The following is a 15,210-nucleotide window of genomic DNA, read 5'->3' as shown; positions in this document are numbered from 1 at the left end:
ACAACTGAGGATAAGAAAAGGATGCGGCGGGAAGGCGAAATATGTGTCTCCCCAAATGCTCTGCTGACATGCACTGAGAAGCTGCAGAAGCCCTATTGCATGTAGGATACAAAAGTTAGGGTTGCCAATCTCCAGGTCGCATCTAGAGCTCTCCTACTAGTACAGTGGATCTCCAAATGACGCAGATAAGTTCCCCTGGAAGCTGGCATCCCTGTCTACAGGTATAAATAATAGTGTGAAGTCTCCAGGTGCCACATGAGTGATGTTTGTTTTGCGAACGACATTAACAGAGAGTGGGGAGGGATCGTCTTTTGTAGAGGCTGACCTGAAACACGCTCTAAGGCTTTTCTGCAGGACATCCCTGCCTTTAGATACTCAGCAGACTGCCCGTCTACCCTGCTTTTATGACAATTTAAAATGTACCTCTTGAACTTCTTTCTGGATGTTGTTCCACGTTGGTTCCTTCGATTCTTATCGTTAGGCTAATGAACGTATAGGATTTCAGACTTGCTGATCAAGTTTTGTTCCCTTCGTCCGATTCCTCCAAATTGCAACCCTATGAATCACGGGGAGCTCTCTGTATGTATTACATTTTTTTTATCCTGCCCTTCCTAAGCTCAGGGCACCACACCTGGCTCTTCTGGCCTCCATATTATCTTACAACAACCTTGAGTGCTGGGTTGGCCAAGAGAGAATGACCAACCCAAGATCGGCCAATACGTTCCACAGCTGAGGGATGGTGATGTCGAAGATGGCTCTTCTGGAAGTTGGACTCTGTGGCTTTCTATGCCCACCTCAAACACTGCCTCCCTCACACTCCACCCACCAAATCTCCAGGCATTTCCCAACCCAAAGCTGGCAACCCTACCTTATACCTGGCAAAGATCCCTTCCCTTTGCAAACCTCTCCATCCACAGGCTCTACCATAAACCTCCACGAATTTCACAACCTGGAATGAGCAACACTAACCACAGTTTAATTGTTTGTATAAATATGGCATATATAAATATAAATATGTATATTTATTATTACGGTTCACACTAGAACACCACAAAAGGAATGAAATACACTGTATAGCAGCAAAGCAAACCATTCAAGTGTGTGTGTGTGTGTGTGTGTGTGTGTGTGTGTACGTGAAGTACTGTGTTCAGTTTTGGGCATCACAGTTGAAGAGGGATATAAACAAACTGGAGCATGTCCAGAGGAGGGCAACAAAGATGGTGAGGGGTTTGGCGACCAAGACATATTGAGGAAAGAGAGCTTGGTCTATTTAGCCTGGAGAAGAGGCGACTGAGAGGGGATCTGATCACCATCTTCAAGTATTTAAAAGGCTGCCATGTAGAGGATGGATCAGAGTTTGTTCACTCTTGCCCCAGGGGGACAGACCAGAACTAATGGGATGAAATTAATTCAAAAGAAATTCCGTCTCAAAATCCAGCAGAAGTTCCTGACAGTTAGGATGGTTCCTCTGTGGAACAAGCTTCCTCGGGAGGTTCTCCATCTTTAGAGATTTTTAAACAGAGACTGGATATCCATCTGATGGAGATGCTGATTCTGTGAAGGTTCAAGGGGGTGGCAGGTGACAGTGGATGAGCGAGAGGGTTGTAATTGTTCTGCACAGTGCAGGGGGTTGGACTAGATGACCCAGGTGCAACCAGTCACACCATGTGCAACATTGCACAGACAGTGTTTCGTGTTTGAATGTTTTTAATCTTCTCAATGCGCACTTAATAATACTTGCATTTTAATTTGACCTTCAACCTTTGGGCCCCTGCATTGTTTTGCACTGATATTCAGCTGGCAAAGGAAAAGCTTTTGCATAGATCTATATATTCCTGCCAAACTGCAGCAAGGCAGGGACCGCTGTGTGAGAAAACTCCAAGCTGAATCCAATCTAACTTTGCAGGAAACTTGTCCCTCATTATCTTCTGTTTAATTTGTTAACCGAAGTACCCACTTCCTCTCTCACTTAGCACACGTCTATCTCCTTCCTCCCCATGCAGCGAGACAAGGATAATGGAGAATGCTAGAGCCTCGAGCATAATGGACATGCCAGCTTGCATTCCCACAGGGGCTGATTCAGTGACAAGTAGTCCTCTTACACAAATGTACCAGGTTTGTCCATCTTAGCTGAGAACCCCCTGAAACATTCTCCAGGCCTCCAGAAACCCCAGAAGTGGTGTGTTTGTGCAGAATATGGTTGGGATGCATAGCTGTGTACATGCCCATCTGGGACCCCTCTGCTTCCCACCCCCTCCAGGACCACCATTGGTCATTTGGGGAGGGGGAGTCAACGCGGCTCAATGTTTAACACATTTTAAAAATGTTAATTAACTCCCACCCATTTGGGAGTTCCAGGGCCATCAAGAAACCCCAGGGTTTCATGAAACCCTGGTTGAGACAACCTGAGTTAATCCAGCCACACACTTTAACTTATGGACACTGATGACTAGGTCACATTCTTTTGTGGGAATGGCTCATAGACGGCCCAGCGCGAGAACCTTGCTGCAATATTCTTCATGTACTTTGCACTCCAAAAATCAGGCTTTGGCAGGTTTTTTCTAGTTCTGGCTGGAGGGCATAAAACTGCTGTTTCTCTGCATTTCTATGATACTGTACAGGTCAGACAAGAATTCTTCTCAGGGCCAAAGCCAGCTTGATTGGCCTAGTTAGGGTTTCCAGCTCCAAACTGGGAAATTCCTGGACATTTGTGGGTGCAGCCGGAGGAAAGCAAGGCCCTGTGGAAATGAGCTCCCATCATCAAAGTATACTGCTATAGAATCCACCATTCTAATTAGCTGTTTTGCAGGTTTAGGTGGGAATCTCCTGCTCCTGTTGCCATTTAAGGAAGTAGGAGGCAAGTAATAGGGCACTGGGATACCAGTATGGTGTATCAAATGTTACAGTATAATGAACAAACTTCTACGGAGTCTTCGGACTTCAGTGGTTCTTTAATGTCCACAAATCCCAATATGTTTCGCTGTGCGGCTTTTTCAAGGGACGTCAATTTCAATGTTTGCAACAGGAACTTCAATTTAGAGAAATAATCTCTTAACAGAGAGTAAGATTTATATATCAAACTGCTACTCCTAGCTTAAGGCTTTCCAGACTGCTCACTGCTTCCTAGAATACAGCCTGCATGAAGCCCCAGGTCTGCTGATGGGATGGATAAAGCAAAAAGGGAGGGCGGTATTACAGCAGGAAAGACTGGACACCCCCTCCCCTTCTTGGCTATAACTGATGAGTTATACTAAACCCCTTCTGATTCATACCTGAAACCCCTTCTGATTCATACCTGAAATGCTTCAAACTGGACATTTGTATTAAGTCTAACTTGTGTTTCAGAGAACTGAAATGTCCAACTGAATTACAGAGATGCCTCTTGGGCCTGGTGCAGAATCATCTACTCAAAAGACCAGTCTGGGACCGGCTTGGGAGGCAGGGGCCAGGTTCCGGAGACACCTTCATAGCTTCCACACTTACAAATGTTTTCTGAAAAGTAGGGAAATGCACATTCGGGCCGTACCCAAATTCCAGATCATCTAGTTTGATCTGCAATGAACAAACTGACTGACCACCCCCTTACTTGTGACATTTCTCTCCGGGCAGCAGAGTGGGAGAGGCTCACAAAACCTTTGATACAGGATTGAGGCCAATGTTGGTTTTACAAGCACAACTGGCACAAAGGGCCAAGATACTGACAGGATTACAAGGATGAAGGAGCAGGCTCAGATGTTTCTATTTCTGAATCACACTGTAAGGGCCCGCGCTGCATAATAGCATTAAGAGATACAGGTTAGGAATGTTGTTCTCCTGCAGTTTGAATGGTGCAGAGAAACATAGCTGGTGTGTACCCACAAGGGTATTATGATTATTATGATTAAATTGCCACCAAAATGTTTCCAGTAGGTATTATGCATAAATGTTCTAGCTTCCATCCATTGTTGTACCCGTGTTACTGACTTTTGGAGGGTGACCTTTCCTATTCATGTAGCAAAACCTGCTTGTTTGATCATTGTTTTGCACTAGGCAGAAGTCCTGGGGAGGGCCATTTTCTCAGGGGAACAGATCTTGAACTCTTGGAGAGCCACTGTAATCACAGATCTCTAGGTACCATCCCTACATTTACAGGCACTCTGAGATGTGAGCATTTATTTGGGAAGTCCAAGGTCCTCCTGGGACTACGAGATCCTTATCTACCGGCCACGCTGCATTGCAGTCCTGACACTAAACGCATTATTTTATCCAAGGCATGGCACAAAATAAATAGAATACAAAAGGCTACTAATTGGATCAATTTAAACCTATTTAATAATGATAGAAGGGTTTTAAAATTCAAGAAAAAGAGAGAACCGCTTAAGAAGTTTCAAGACGGTTCTAATGCGTGTTATAAACTCCCTCCTTTTAAAAATCCTCTGCAGGTGCCTGATTTTGTCATATACACCAGAATACGGTTAGCAAAGGGAATACGGTTAGCACGCGCCTCTGATCACATGCAAAGTGCATTTCCTTCCTAAGTGAAGCAACCCCCCGCCCATTGCGCATGCGCCGCCTGCTCATTTCCCGCCCCTGAACGGGCGCGGGAGATCACGAAGCGCGCAAGCGCCGCCTGACGCTCTTTAAACCCGACGGCGGCTTTCTCCGCCTCTCCTTCCCTTCCGAGCCAATCCCCTTCCTCGTCCCCTGGCGCGTGACCAAGTCACGAGGCCACCCTTGTTTGTTTGCGCGACAAAGTACGCAAGCGCGTCGGCGGCTGTTAAAAAAAAAAAACGCGGTTGGGCTAGGCAAGCGCGTGAGTGACGCGCCGCCGCGCCTCCCCCTCTTCGCCCTCAGCCAATCCCTCTCTCGCCTCCCGGGGCGTGCTGACGTCACAAAGAAGGCCCCAGTATATAAAGCGCCGGCCGTTGAAGCCCCGCCCTTCCAGCCGTCTTTCCTTTTTTTGGCGTCCCCTCTGTCAGAGGCTGAAGAGCTCCTTCGCCGCCGCCACCTCCGCCGCCCGCCTCCTCCTCCAAGCCCCCGTCGCCGCCACTGCCGTCGCCCCTGCTGCCGCCTCCGACCCAGGAAAGAGGGAAGCGAAGCGCGTCGTATGTCCGCTATCCAGAACCTCCACTCCTTCGGTGAGGAGGCCGCGGTGGCCGCGAGGGGGGGGGGAGAAGAGGGGGAAGGGCGCCTCCGAAAAAGGGGGGCCTAGAACGCCGCGCGCGGGGCGGGGCCTTGGGAGGGCGAGCGAGGGGCGGGGCCTCCCTCCGCGTTCTAAAGAGGCGGAGCCTCCTTCCCCGCGGTGGGGGGTGGGGGGGCGACCATTAGTCGGAACTCGGGAGGAGGCAAAGAGTTTAAAATGCGCTTTTTTGGGGGGGGGGTCAGTCGGGAAGCGGCCTTTGCAGTAGGGAGGCCCCAACGGCGGGGCTCCAGAGGTGCGTGTACTACAATGACCATGAGCCCCTGCCAGCAAGCTGGCAGGGGCCCATGGTCATTGTAGTCCGCGCTCCTCTGGAGCCCCGCCGTTGGGGCCCCCTGTGCTAAACAGGCGGAGCAGCCTGGGAGCAAAGTGCGGGATTTGGGAAGGAGGGAGGGGGGCGTTGCGGAAGTGGGGACACGCTAATAGGCGGGATCTGGGGCCTCGTTCCGAGCCGGGCCTTTGTGTGGCTGAAGAGCGACGTCCAGTGGCTGCTTCCTTCCCCCGATTCTCCCCCCTCCCCTCCTCCTTCGGTGACGCAGTTGCTAATTCCTGGTTGTTGCGTCAGCCGCAGAGGAGGAGGGGCTGCGGGGCAGGGAGAGGCGCGTCACGTGGGGCGGTGGGGAAGATGGCGGGTTCTGGGCAGGAAGGGAAGGCCAGGCGGCCGAGCAGGGCACGAAATGCTGTCTGCTGGCGGGGAGGGGGGTGGTATCGTTATTACAACGCTTATTGAAAAAAGATGGTGGAGCGTTTGGGTCCTACGAGGGGTTCTTAAGCGGTGAGAAAGGTTTCTAGGGCAGCTTTATTATGCCTGGCTCAGCAGTCTTTCCCAGCCACAGAAGTTCTTTCATAACAGCAAGGGTAGGGGGAGGGAATCTGTCAGAAAAAAGGAATGAAAATGAATGTGATGAGTCGAAGAGGAAAAATTATTGACGCACAGTACAAAAAGCCTATTTCTGCAGGGCTCTTCAATAAGATTTGTATTAAAGTACCACTTTCCCCCTGAGAATAATCACTAAGGCAGCCTGAGTAAGGAATCTTTTGATTCTTCCCTTTGTAAACGAAGTGGACTGTATATTACTTCAAGATAATAAGAAAGCTCAATTAAAGCCCCTCCTAACCACAAAAGTAGCAAAAGCAGCCTTCTTCCATCTCTGTAAAACCGGTTTGAGAAGAGTGGTATATAAATTGAAGAAGTAAATCAAAATACATGACATTTCTACTCCAGTCATCTTTACATCACTTCCATTCCTACCAGTTACATGGTTTAGGTACTCATTTCGTTCCAGTCACCTGCAGATGTTTATTAGTATCAAACTGCATGTGTTTTCTCACATTCTTGGGGGGGTCTTATCTTTTAATGACATATAAATCACGCTCGAGCTTGTGGGAACAGCTTCTCAAGCTTCTGGCTATCCTGCCAGCTCCCAAGGATACAAGCACCTATTCCTAAGCAAAACAATATGATTAAAAGATACTGATACTAAATGTTGATATTTCCCTCAACTTTTTGGGAAAAGTTGGGGAGGACTGTGCTTGTTATGTGTTGTAGGTGCTGGCTTGAGGTCAGTTCAAGCACACAGACAGGCAGGTTAGGATTGCAGAACCCTTTGTATAAAGCACATGCAAGTTTCTTTGGGAAGTTGACTTGTAGATTTCTCTCCAGTGTCATGAAGGAAGGATGAGAACTGGTCCCCGTCCAATCAGCAGGAGACATCTGGTGCTGCAAGATGCTCACCTCATAAAATGCAACTTAATTTTCCCCCCTTACTTTTCTCAGACCCCTTTGCTGATGCAAGTAAGGGTGATGACTTACTTCCTGCTGGGACTGAGGACTACATCCATATAAGGATCCAGCAGAGGAACGGCAGAAAAACCCTCACCACCGTCCAGGGCATAGCCGATGATTATGATAAAAAGAAACTGGTGAAGGCCTTCAAGAAGGTGAGCTAGATTGAGATGGGCAATACTTGCATCTTATGTAGAAAGGGTCTGGGCATGAAGAGGGGTCAATGATGTGTGGCACAGTGGTATTCTTTCTTTGGGGACTTGCAACTGCCACATTTCTGAAAAAGGAAGGAGCTGGCAAGTCTTTTGAGCTTGAAATGGCCGCAGTTCCACCGATCTGACACACTCATGTTTTCTTTTTCTCCTTGTAGAAGTTTGCCTGTAATGGTACTGTGATTGAGCATCCAGAGTATGGAGAAGTGATTCAGCTTCAGGGGGACCAGCGTAAAAACATTTGTCAGTTTCTCATTGAGGTAAGGAGCACTTAAATCCCCCAATTCCTTGAATTAGGAAATTATACTATTCCTATCCCAAATCCACCCTCTTTGAAATACAATCTAAAAGTTAAAGCTAAGATGCCTGGTCACGATGAGCGATTAATGTGTATTGCCCATTCTGTGGTCTTGGATTTGTGTTGTGAAACCCTTTCCCCCTCTTTTTCTTTGTACAGATTGGACTGGCTAAAGACGACCAGCTGAAGGTCCATGGGTTTTAAGTATCAGTGGGTCACTGAAGTCTCAAAGGGGAAGGCTTCCCTGCTATGAGTAACTTTTGTGTCCCACGTCACTAGTTTAAAAACAAGCCAGCTTGCATAATGTAATCACATCAGGTTCTCTTTTTAGTCCGGACTAGTGTAACTCAGCAATGTAATAAACTGACGAGCCCATGTTTCATCGTTGCTGTCCCTCATTTAAAACCAGCCCTGCTGTCGTGGTGTCAAGTCCAGAAGCTTATTCTACATGAGCAGTTTCTAGTAAGGCAATGGATGTTCTGGCTGTGTCAGGAGCCGTCCCAACGTTCAGACCCCCCTCATTTCATAAGCAGATGAGGCTGATACCTACCTAGAGATTTCTGTCATTGTCCTTAGCGAACTGTGACACGAAATGGCAGAGGCCAGGGCTTGGGTCTGAATTGTATCACCTTCTATCTGAAGAGGTTGTTGGGGATGCAGAAACAAACAAAAATCTCTTGATGCAGAGGTGGGCACTGAAGGGGCCCAACCCAAAGGCATAGCAGTTAGAAGGCTTGGGATCTGTGGCTTGGAGTTCAGCTGAGGGAGATGTTTTGAACCAGCGTTGTCACCACAGAGTGCTGTTTTAGCAACTAACAATGCTGTGAAGCAACAGTTCTTGGTTTGAATCCTGATGTTCTGTGTAATGTATTTAAACACTTATTTAAATAAAAAAAGGTTTTCAGAAACTCTTGTATGTGCTTTCAGTCCCATGTTTAAAAGAGGCTCCCGTAACTTTATAGTTCTTTGATGATGATCAGGAAAGCAGTTCATAAGGGAAGAGGAAGCCTCAGACTTGGTGTAGTGATTAAGGGTGGCGGTCTCTAAGCCGGAGGGCCAGATCTGATTTTCCACTCCACATGCAACTAGCTTGAGTGACCTTGGATCAGTTGCAGTTCTCTTCTCTCAGAGCTTTTTGTTTGGGTGTCCCTTGTGGGGGAAAGGAAGGGTAGGTGATTATAAGCTCCTTTGAGTACTATAAAGTGAGGAACCAAAGAAACCCAGCTCTTTACTAAATGGTCTTATTGCGGAGGACATTAAAATGGTATTCTGGAGGCAAAGATACTTATTTCACCTTGGTTGGTATTGGTGTGCTAGATAGATCTTAACCTGGCTATCGATGAGAAGATATGAATCAAACCAGCAGTGCTTGGTTTGTATCCATGGTTCACTATCCTACCTTACACATTGGTCAACCAGTCCTGGTAGTCCTATAAATCAGGGGTAGTCAACCTGTGGTCCTCCAGATGTTCGTGGAGTACAATTCCCATGAGCCCCTGAGTGTTGCTGGCAGGGGCTCATGGGAATTGTAGTACATGAACATCTGGAGGACCACAGGTTGACTACCTCTGCTATAAATGACTAAAGAGCCAAACATACCCTGTTGCCCTCCCACCATAAGCTGTAGAAGAGTCACTGCATCTGACCATGGAAGTTCCAGCTATTCATAGCAGCCAGGAGTCGTTGATAAATCTGGTGCCTGTGAATCCGTTTAGTTGTCTTTGACTAGTTTTTTAGCCATTTATCATGAATATCCTGTGGCAGTGAATGCTATACATTGGTTAATAACATGCATATTTTAGAACTGCTTTGGATGGCAAGAGAATATAACGGCTGCTCAAAAGGGACCAGGGATAGTATTTGATAATACCGCTCAGTTGTGTCTCCCCTTCCAGTGTCAGAATTAGCTGGATGACCTTGTAGTTACATTTTAATTTTGTGGATGACCTTGGTGGTATACTGTATTACTAGCCCAACGTGGTTTGCAAAACATGCTTATGGAAGTAACATCTAGAGTCCTGTTTTGTGTGTCCCAGGTTGTGTGTCTTCACAGATACCTGAAGGCAAAAGTGCCTATTTGCAGGTATTGAAGTAAAGATCGTACTCTGTCCTTTGCAGAGGCACAGGTTTTTGTGCTCACAAGCCACCCTGCATCACTCACATTAAAACAATGAATTCCTAAATTAAAAGGGTTCTTATATAGGCTTAAATCAGATCCCAAATGGGCCATTAGGCCTTTTTCTGTAACTTGTGGCCAAAATGCACTTAATTTAAAAAACTTGTTTATCTTTGGCAGATTGGAAATGCTGGCAAATTGGGAGTGTTAACAGTACTTGGACCAGGGAGAAACATCCAGTTCTTGCCACTTTGTGGCAGGATCCATCAAGTTCCCAATGTGTGCTGTCCATGAACACTGGTGTTGACACCATTCCTGGTGCCTGCCAAAAAGTTATAGAAAGTAGGCAGGGCTATGAGAAGCGATTGGCTACTAGAGATTTGATTGGTTGTGCAGGTTTTTTGGGAACACAGCTTTGCCAGCAGTTATCACCACAGCAAAATGGTTTTTGTTGTATGACAGGATAAGCTGTGGCAGCCATGTTGTGGCTGGTTCTGCCTTGTGCTGCACCCATTTTGTGGCTGTAGTCAACCACACTGAACAAAAATGCCCACAGCCTGAAAGAAAGGTGGGAACCCCTGGTACATGTCTTTCCCACTGGTTAGGATATAATGCATTTGCCAGCCATTATGCCCCTAGCTTCCATAAAGGAAGGTGCGTCAAACAAGCTTTGAGAGAACTCATTAGATCACACCATCCATAATGACTCTTCCTGCTACCAGTTTTAAACTAGTTCTTCCTCTTAGAAATCATTAATAATTAAGGAATGTTAGTCATTTCAAGACATAAATGTAGCTTCCCTACCAAATGCAAACGTCATGTTCCTTTTGTCTGAGAATAAACCATAAGATGCTCAGTTAACCAACAAGGGGGCTTGGGCTAGTAGTGAAATTCTAGATTTTTTCCCCCAGAGATCTGGAAAAGATCCCCTTAGGTAAAGGAAGATATCCAACAAGACAATTCATCCCCATTTTGCAGGTATTAGAGTATACTGTGCAACTGCTCTGCTCATCTCACACACCTCTCATCTCACACTAGGAGCATAAGGTAATTTTTTCATTGCCCAACAGCATAGCTAAGAGCCACACTGTGCCTCACTGTGCATTAGCCAGGTGCTTCAAAATCACCTCATATCCTTTAACTGGCCAAGAGAAGCTTTCCAAACGCCTCAGTAAAGTCTACTTATCAAAACAAAATGTAATTCCCCCCCCCCCCATCGTGCTACTGTAACGGGAGCAAAATAAGAGTGTGGCATAAATGAAGTTGTATAAAATTTGTGTCTCCAAAGAGACAACAAGAAAGCACTTGGGTTCTAATATGTTAGCCACAAACACTCCATTATTAAACATAATACCTCAGGGATAGAGTAGGTTTTTATGTTCATTTCACAGTTTGACAGTTTATGGCCAAAAGAGATTATTATCACTTCCTTAAAGGCTAAAGCCAACACCTTGAACTTGATCCAGAATTCAGCTGATAAACCAGTGTAGCTGCTGTAAATTGTCTCGAGCAAGAGGTTGTATAATACAGGGAGAAAAAACACTGCTACAGGTGTGAATTGGTGAGCGAGTGTCCCCCGAACACAACATCCTGTTTTGTAGTAGCAGTGTAAATACCAATTTGGGTCTATGCCTAAAAGGCATGCATATATGTTACAAATTCCGAGAACTGAGGTGACTCAGGGATGCTGTATCCTCTTCAAATATTTGGTCAGTATGCCACTGCAGAAGACCAGTGGCAATTCAACACCATGAGGTCAGAATCGATTTTTAAATGGACTTGCCTCCCTGTTTCATAATAGGTGCTTAAAGCTGCACTTGTCAAAAGACTGTCCTCGATACGTGCCTCTTTGGAGATTGACCGCTTATTCATATGTCTTAATAGGCATAATATGAAGCACGGTGCCTTGATAATCTTTCTCCTATAGGAGTCTTGTCTTATTTGCTGGGAACATCAAAAACCACTTGGGTTCCGATATGCCAGCCATAAACATTCCCAGTTATTGAACATGATACCTCTGGGATAGAGTGGATTTTTATGTTCATTTGACAGTTTATGGCCAACACAGATTATTGGTATCACTTCCCAAAAGATCCGCTTATACAATGCTTGAATTCTCACCCGTATTGAGGGCAGCCTTCCCCATGTACATATGAAAATTTTCCGTTTTTGTCCCCCAAACATCATACCAAATTCAACTCACGTTTTTAAAAAAGTTTACAAAAGCACGCAAGGGGATGGAACATTGGTCTTTTTATAAAACCAGGTTCCTGGAGGACACTATGCATTTGTAAACTTCTCTCATGCCCCCATTGTCTTCTCTATACTTGGGGTACCCAAGATGGTGGCCTCTGATGCCCTCCCTGCTGCTGCCCACCAAGTGTTTATAGAAAGGAAGTGGGGTGGGGGGTTTGCCCAATAAGGCTTCTGATTGGCTACTGGAGGTTTGGCTGTACAGATTTTCTAAAAACATTGCTTGGCAGCAGCTGCCACCAGAACCCAAGGATCTTCACCCTGTGCTTGAATCTAAGCTCTGGCAGCCGTTTGGAGCTGACTCCGCCTCCTGCAGCAGCCATTTTGTGGCAGCACTCATCATACTGTCAAAATCCTGAAGGTGCCCACAGACGAAAAAAAGGTTGAAGACCCCTGTTCTAAACTAAAAGGTCCCAAACTTTCAAGTCCAAGGTGAAAATTCAAGCCCCTTTGGGTCCTTTTGGAGATAGGGCCTTCAGAATGGTACACACAGTACTGCAATATCCATCACACCACAGATCTAGGTAGCTTGTTTTTCATTCCCTCTCCTAATAATCCCTAGCAAATGTCAAATGTGCTGATCCTTTCAACAAGGTATCTAGCAAACAGGCTCCTCCTGCTACCCTGTCAAGGTCCAGAATTCAAGGAACTGACAAGGGGGTGGCACAACAGACCCAAGAATCTGGACCATGCATTAGAAAGCGCCAATCCTCGCTGACTTTCTCCATTCATGACTGGTTCTTGTCTTAGGAGCAAATCAATATAAGATCAGTGTAAAAATGCCAAGTGTGCAAGCATGCACTTGGAGTCCGTTGTAATAATCCTGCAATACTTTGTGTGCATGGGAAGGTGTGTGAAAACACCTGTATAAATGAAATGATTGCAGTTCTGCTGTTTGGAAGCAAGAGGGTGCACCTGACATGCTGCTTAAATCACCTGGAGCTCAGGAGTTCTTAAGCATGTTACACACACGTAAAGTCAAAAGCCTTTCTCAGCATGCGGCACCTTTGGAATTCTAACACAGGGTTGCGGGCATAGCTACAAAATGGCGGCTGCAGGAGTCAAAGCCATACACACCGAGGAAACCCAAGCGTGTATGTGTGGGTAATTGTTTAAAAATCACTTGCAAAGAGGAATGAGAAAATAATGTGGCAACAGTTGCCACCAAAACTGTGGCTTTAATCCGCACAGCTTTCCAGTGGCTGATTAGCAGTCCTGCTGAGCAAAAGCCCCATCTTGTCCCATCTATTTTCTATAGACACTTGATGGGTGCTAGAAAAGGTGCTGATGGGTGCCACGTTGGGGACCCCTGGCCATGGCTGTTGTTTGGATGCAGCTGGCACTTTTGCTCAATTCTCACCCAGCTCCTCTCCTTTATTGTTTATGTATTTATTTCAATTATATTTATAGGCTGCCTCTCTTTGCCAGCCAGCTTGCGGTGGCTAACAAATTCAGTTGACGTAACTTCAGTGGCTGTCTTTGGGCCTTTGCATAAAGTTCCACAGCCGAGAGTGTGCAGGCTAGCACGCATGGGGCATGTTCCTAGGATGCAAGCCAGAGTTCTGACCGTCCGCCAATGGGAAGAAAACCCGTCCTTGTGGAATATCCATTACTCATGGGCGGGTGGGGCCGGCAGCTGGACTTCCACTCTGGAGGAGGACAAATGTTTTATTAGGGGGAAAGGCATCCAAGTACAAAGCAGTAAATCGTCCCGTCAAATTTAGTCAGTGGGAGGGAAAGCGCGTCCTCATGATCTTCCAGTAATGGCAGAATAAAATGTTTGTGTCCCTGTCAGCCAGGGCTGTCGAGCGGTCCCCTAATAGCAGGGAAGTAGTTGTTTCCCCATCAGCCAGCTGTTTTCTTCCCATGCTCCATGGCCAATTATTCTTAAGTAAGAAAGCCTGTTTAGAGAGCATCTTTGCGGATGGCTGCACACAGCCTTGTCTTGTGGGGTGACATGATGGAAATGTCACATTAATTCCGGGGGGGGGGGGGGAGATTAAGAGGAATGGGTTTGGGCTGCAGCACGGGGATCTGAACCAAATTTGGCTCCTGATGGGCCTCTGAAGGTCAAAAAACAAACTGCTTGTTCAGTATAGATATAGAAATCACAAAGAATCTTGAAGAGGGGCTGAATAGAGAACAATAAATGTAAATAGTGAATCACTTTTAAAAGTTTTGTTTCTTTTTTCTAATAATTTGTAGTCATCAAAGCATTGTCCAGGCACAACTGCTTTCTAGATATTTTCCTCCGTGGCAAAAACGTTGCAAGAGGTCTAACCGACCCTGGAGTAAATTTGCAACAGGGAACATCCATTTTGCAAAGGAGGTGTCGTAGAAAATACCAACAACCATGAGGGTCCTCTGCTTCTACTTGGGCTTTTTTGCCATTCTGAAAGCAGGTCCCCCTTGGGAACAGAACTTTGTAAAAGTGCAGCTCCTGGTGGAAGGCCCCACCTGCCTCACAGGGTGTCTGTTGTGGGGAGAGGAAGGGAAAGAGATTGTAAGCCACTTGGAGACTCCTTCGGGCAGTGAAAAGTGGAGGATAAAAGCCAACTCCTCTTCCTCTCCTCGTCACAGGCACCCTGTGAAGCAGGTGAGAGAGCTCTGAGAGAACAGTGACTGACCAAGGTCACCCAGGAGGCCTCACATGGAGGAGTGGGGAATCCAACCCAGCTCTCCAGGTCAGAGTCTGCCACTCTTAACTACTGCCAGCTCCATCTAGCAGTGGTCCCCTAAGCAGAGTGACACTCTGGGGGTTCACAGCCTTGTAATTCTGCTTAGGACAGCACCACAAAAGGCCCAGAGGCAAGGAAGGAGCCAGGACTATGCCAGCACTGGGGCGACTGATGTGCAGGTGGGAACAGAAAGTCACTAAAATGGAGGTCGTGTGTCATGTAGGCCTGTGACTGAGATACCTAATTGTGCTCTTTGTCAACAAAAATTTCTCTGATTCATGTTTCTCTGATTCAGCACATGTTCCTCTGATTCATAGCGGCATGATGTGACAAAAGAACACAAAAAAAGGGGGGGTAGTGTTATAGAAAACAAGAAACAACATTTTTGTACATATCCCGTCCACTTTTTATTAAATGTATTTTTAAAAACCTAACTAGCCACTAGCTAGGAGCAAAAAGCTTAGCTGACCCACAACATATAAATAATCAATTCACATTAACATTTATTGTGCACAACTTACCAAGTTAAGAAGTTAAAAACATAAACAAAAGCCCGTAGGCTAATCACAGAAATAGCATGATGTGCACCATACAAAACCCACATGTTTTGACCCCAAAATGGGTCATCCTCAGAGGTTTAATCCTAAACACACATGGATTACAACAGAGGATGCAGGTAGCAGTCAGT

General features: G+C 46.2%; 1 protein-coding gene across 1 annotated transcript; it reads left to right on the top strand.

Moving 5' to 3' along the window:
* Positions 1 to 4,901: 4,901 nt before the first annotated feature.
* EIF1 (eukaryotic translation initiation factor 1) lies at positions 4,902 to 8,383 on the top strand. The gene is made up of 4 exons (XM_077315864.1): positions 4,902 to 5,117; positions 6,957 to 7,120; positions 7,336 to 7,437; positions 7,635 to 8,383. Exons 1-4 carry the CDS (start codon positions 5,087 to 5,089, stop codon positions 7,677 to 7,679), a joined length of 342 nt encoding a protein of 113 aa, XP_077171979.1. The 5' UTR covers positions 4,902 to 5,086; the 3' UTR covers positions 7,680 to 8,383.
* Positions 8,384 to 15,210: the final 6,827 nt, after the last annotated feature.

Source organism: Paroedura picta, chromosome 16 (assembly GCF_049243985.1).
Source record: "Paroedura picta isolate Pp20150507F chromosome 16, Ppicta_v3.0, whole genome shotgun sequence".
NCBI classification, from domain to species: domain Eukaryota; kingdom Metazoa; phylum Chordata; class Lepidosauria; order Squamata; family Gekkonidae; genus Paroedura; species Paroedura picta.
Note: the sequence above shows the minus strand (reverse complement) of the source record. Positions and strands in the feature narration are given on the sequence as shown.

Excerpts from the sequence above, each read along its gene's own strand:
- EIF1 (XM_077315864.1), top strand. The coding sequence starts at position 5,087 with ATGTCCGCTATCCAGAACCTCCACTCCTTCG. Across the intron at positions 7,121-7,335 it reads TGGTGAAGGCCTTCAAGAAG|AAGTTTGCCTGTAATGGTAC; the intron begins GTGAGCTAGATT and ends TTCTCCTTGTAG. Across the intron at positions 7,438-7,634 it reads TTTGTCAGTTTCTCATTGAG|ATTGGACTGGCTAAAGACGA; the intron begins GTAAGGAGCACT and ends TTCTTTGTACAG.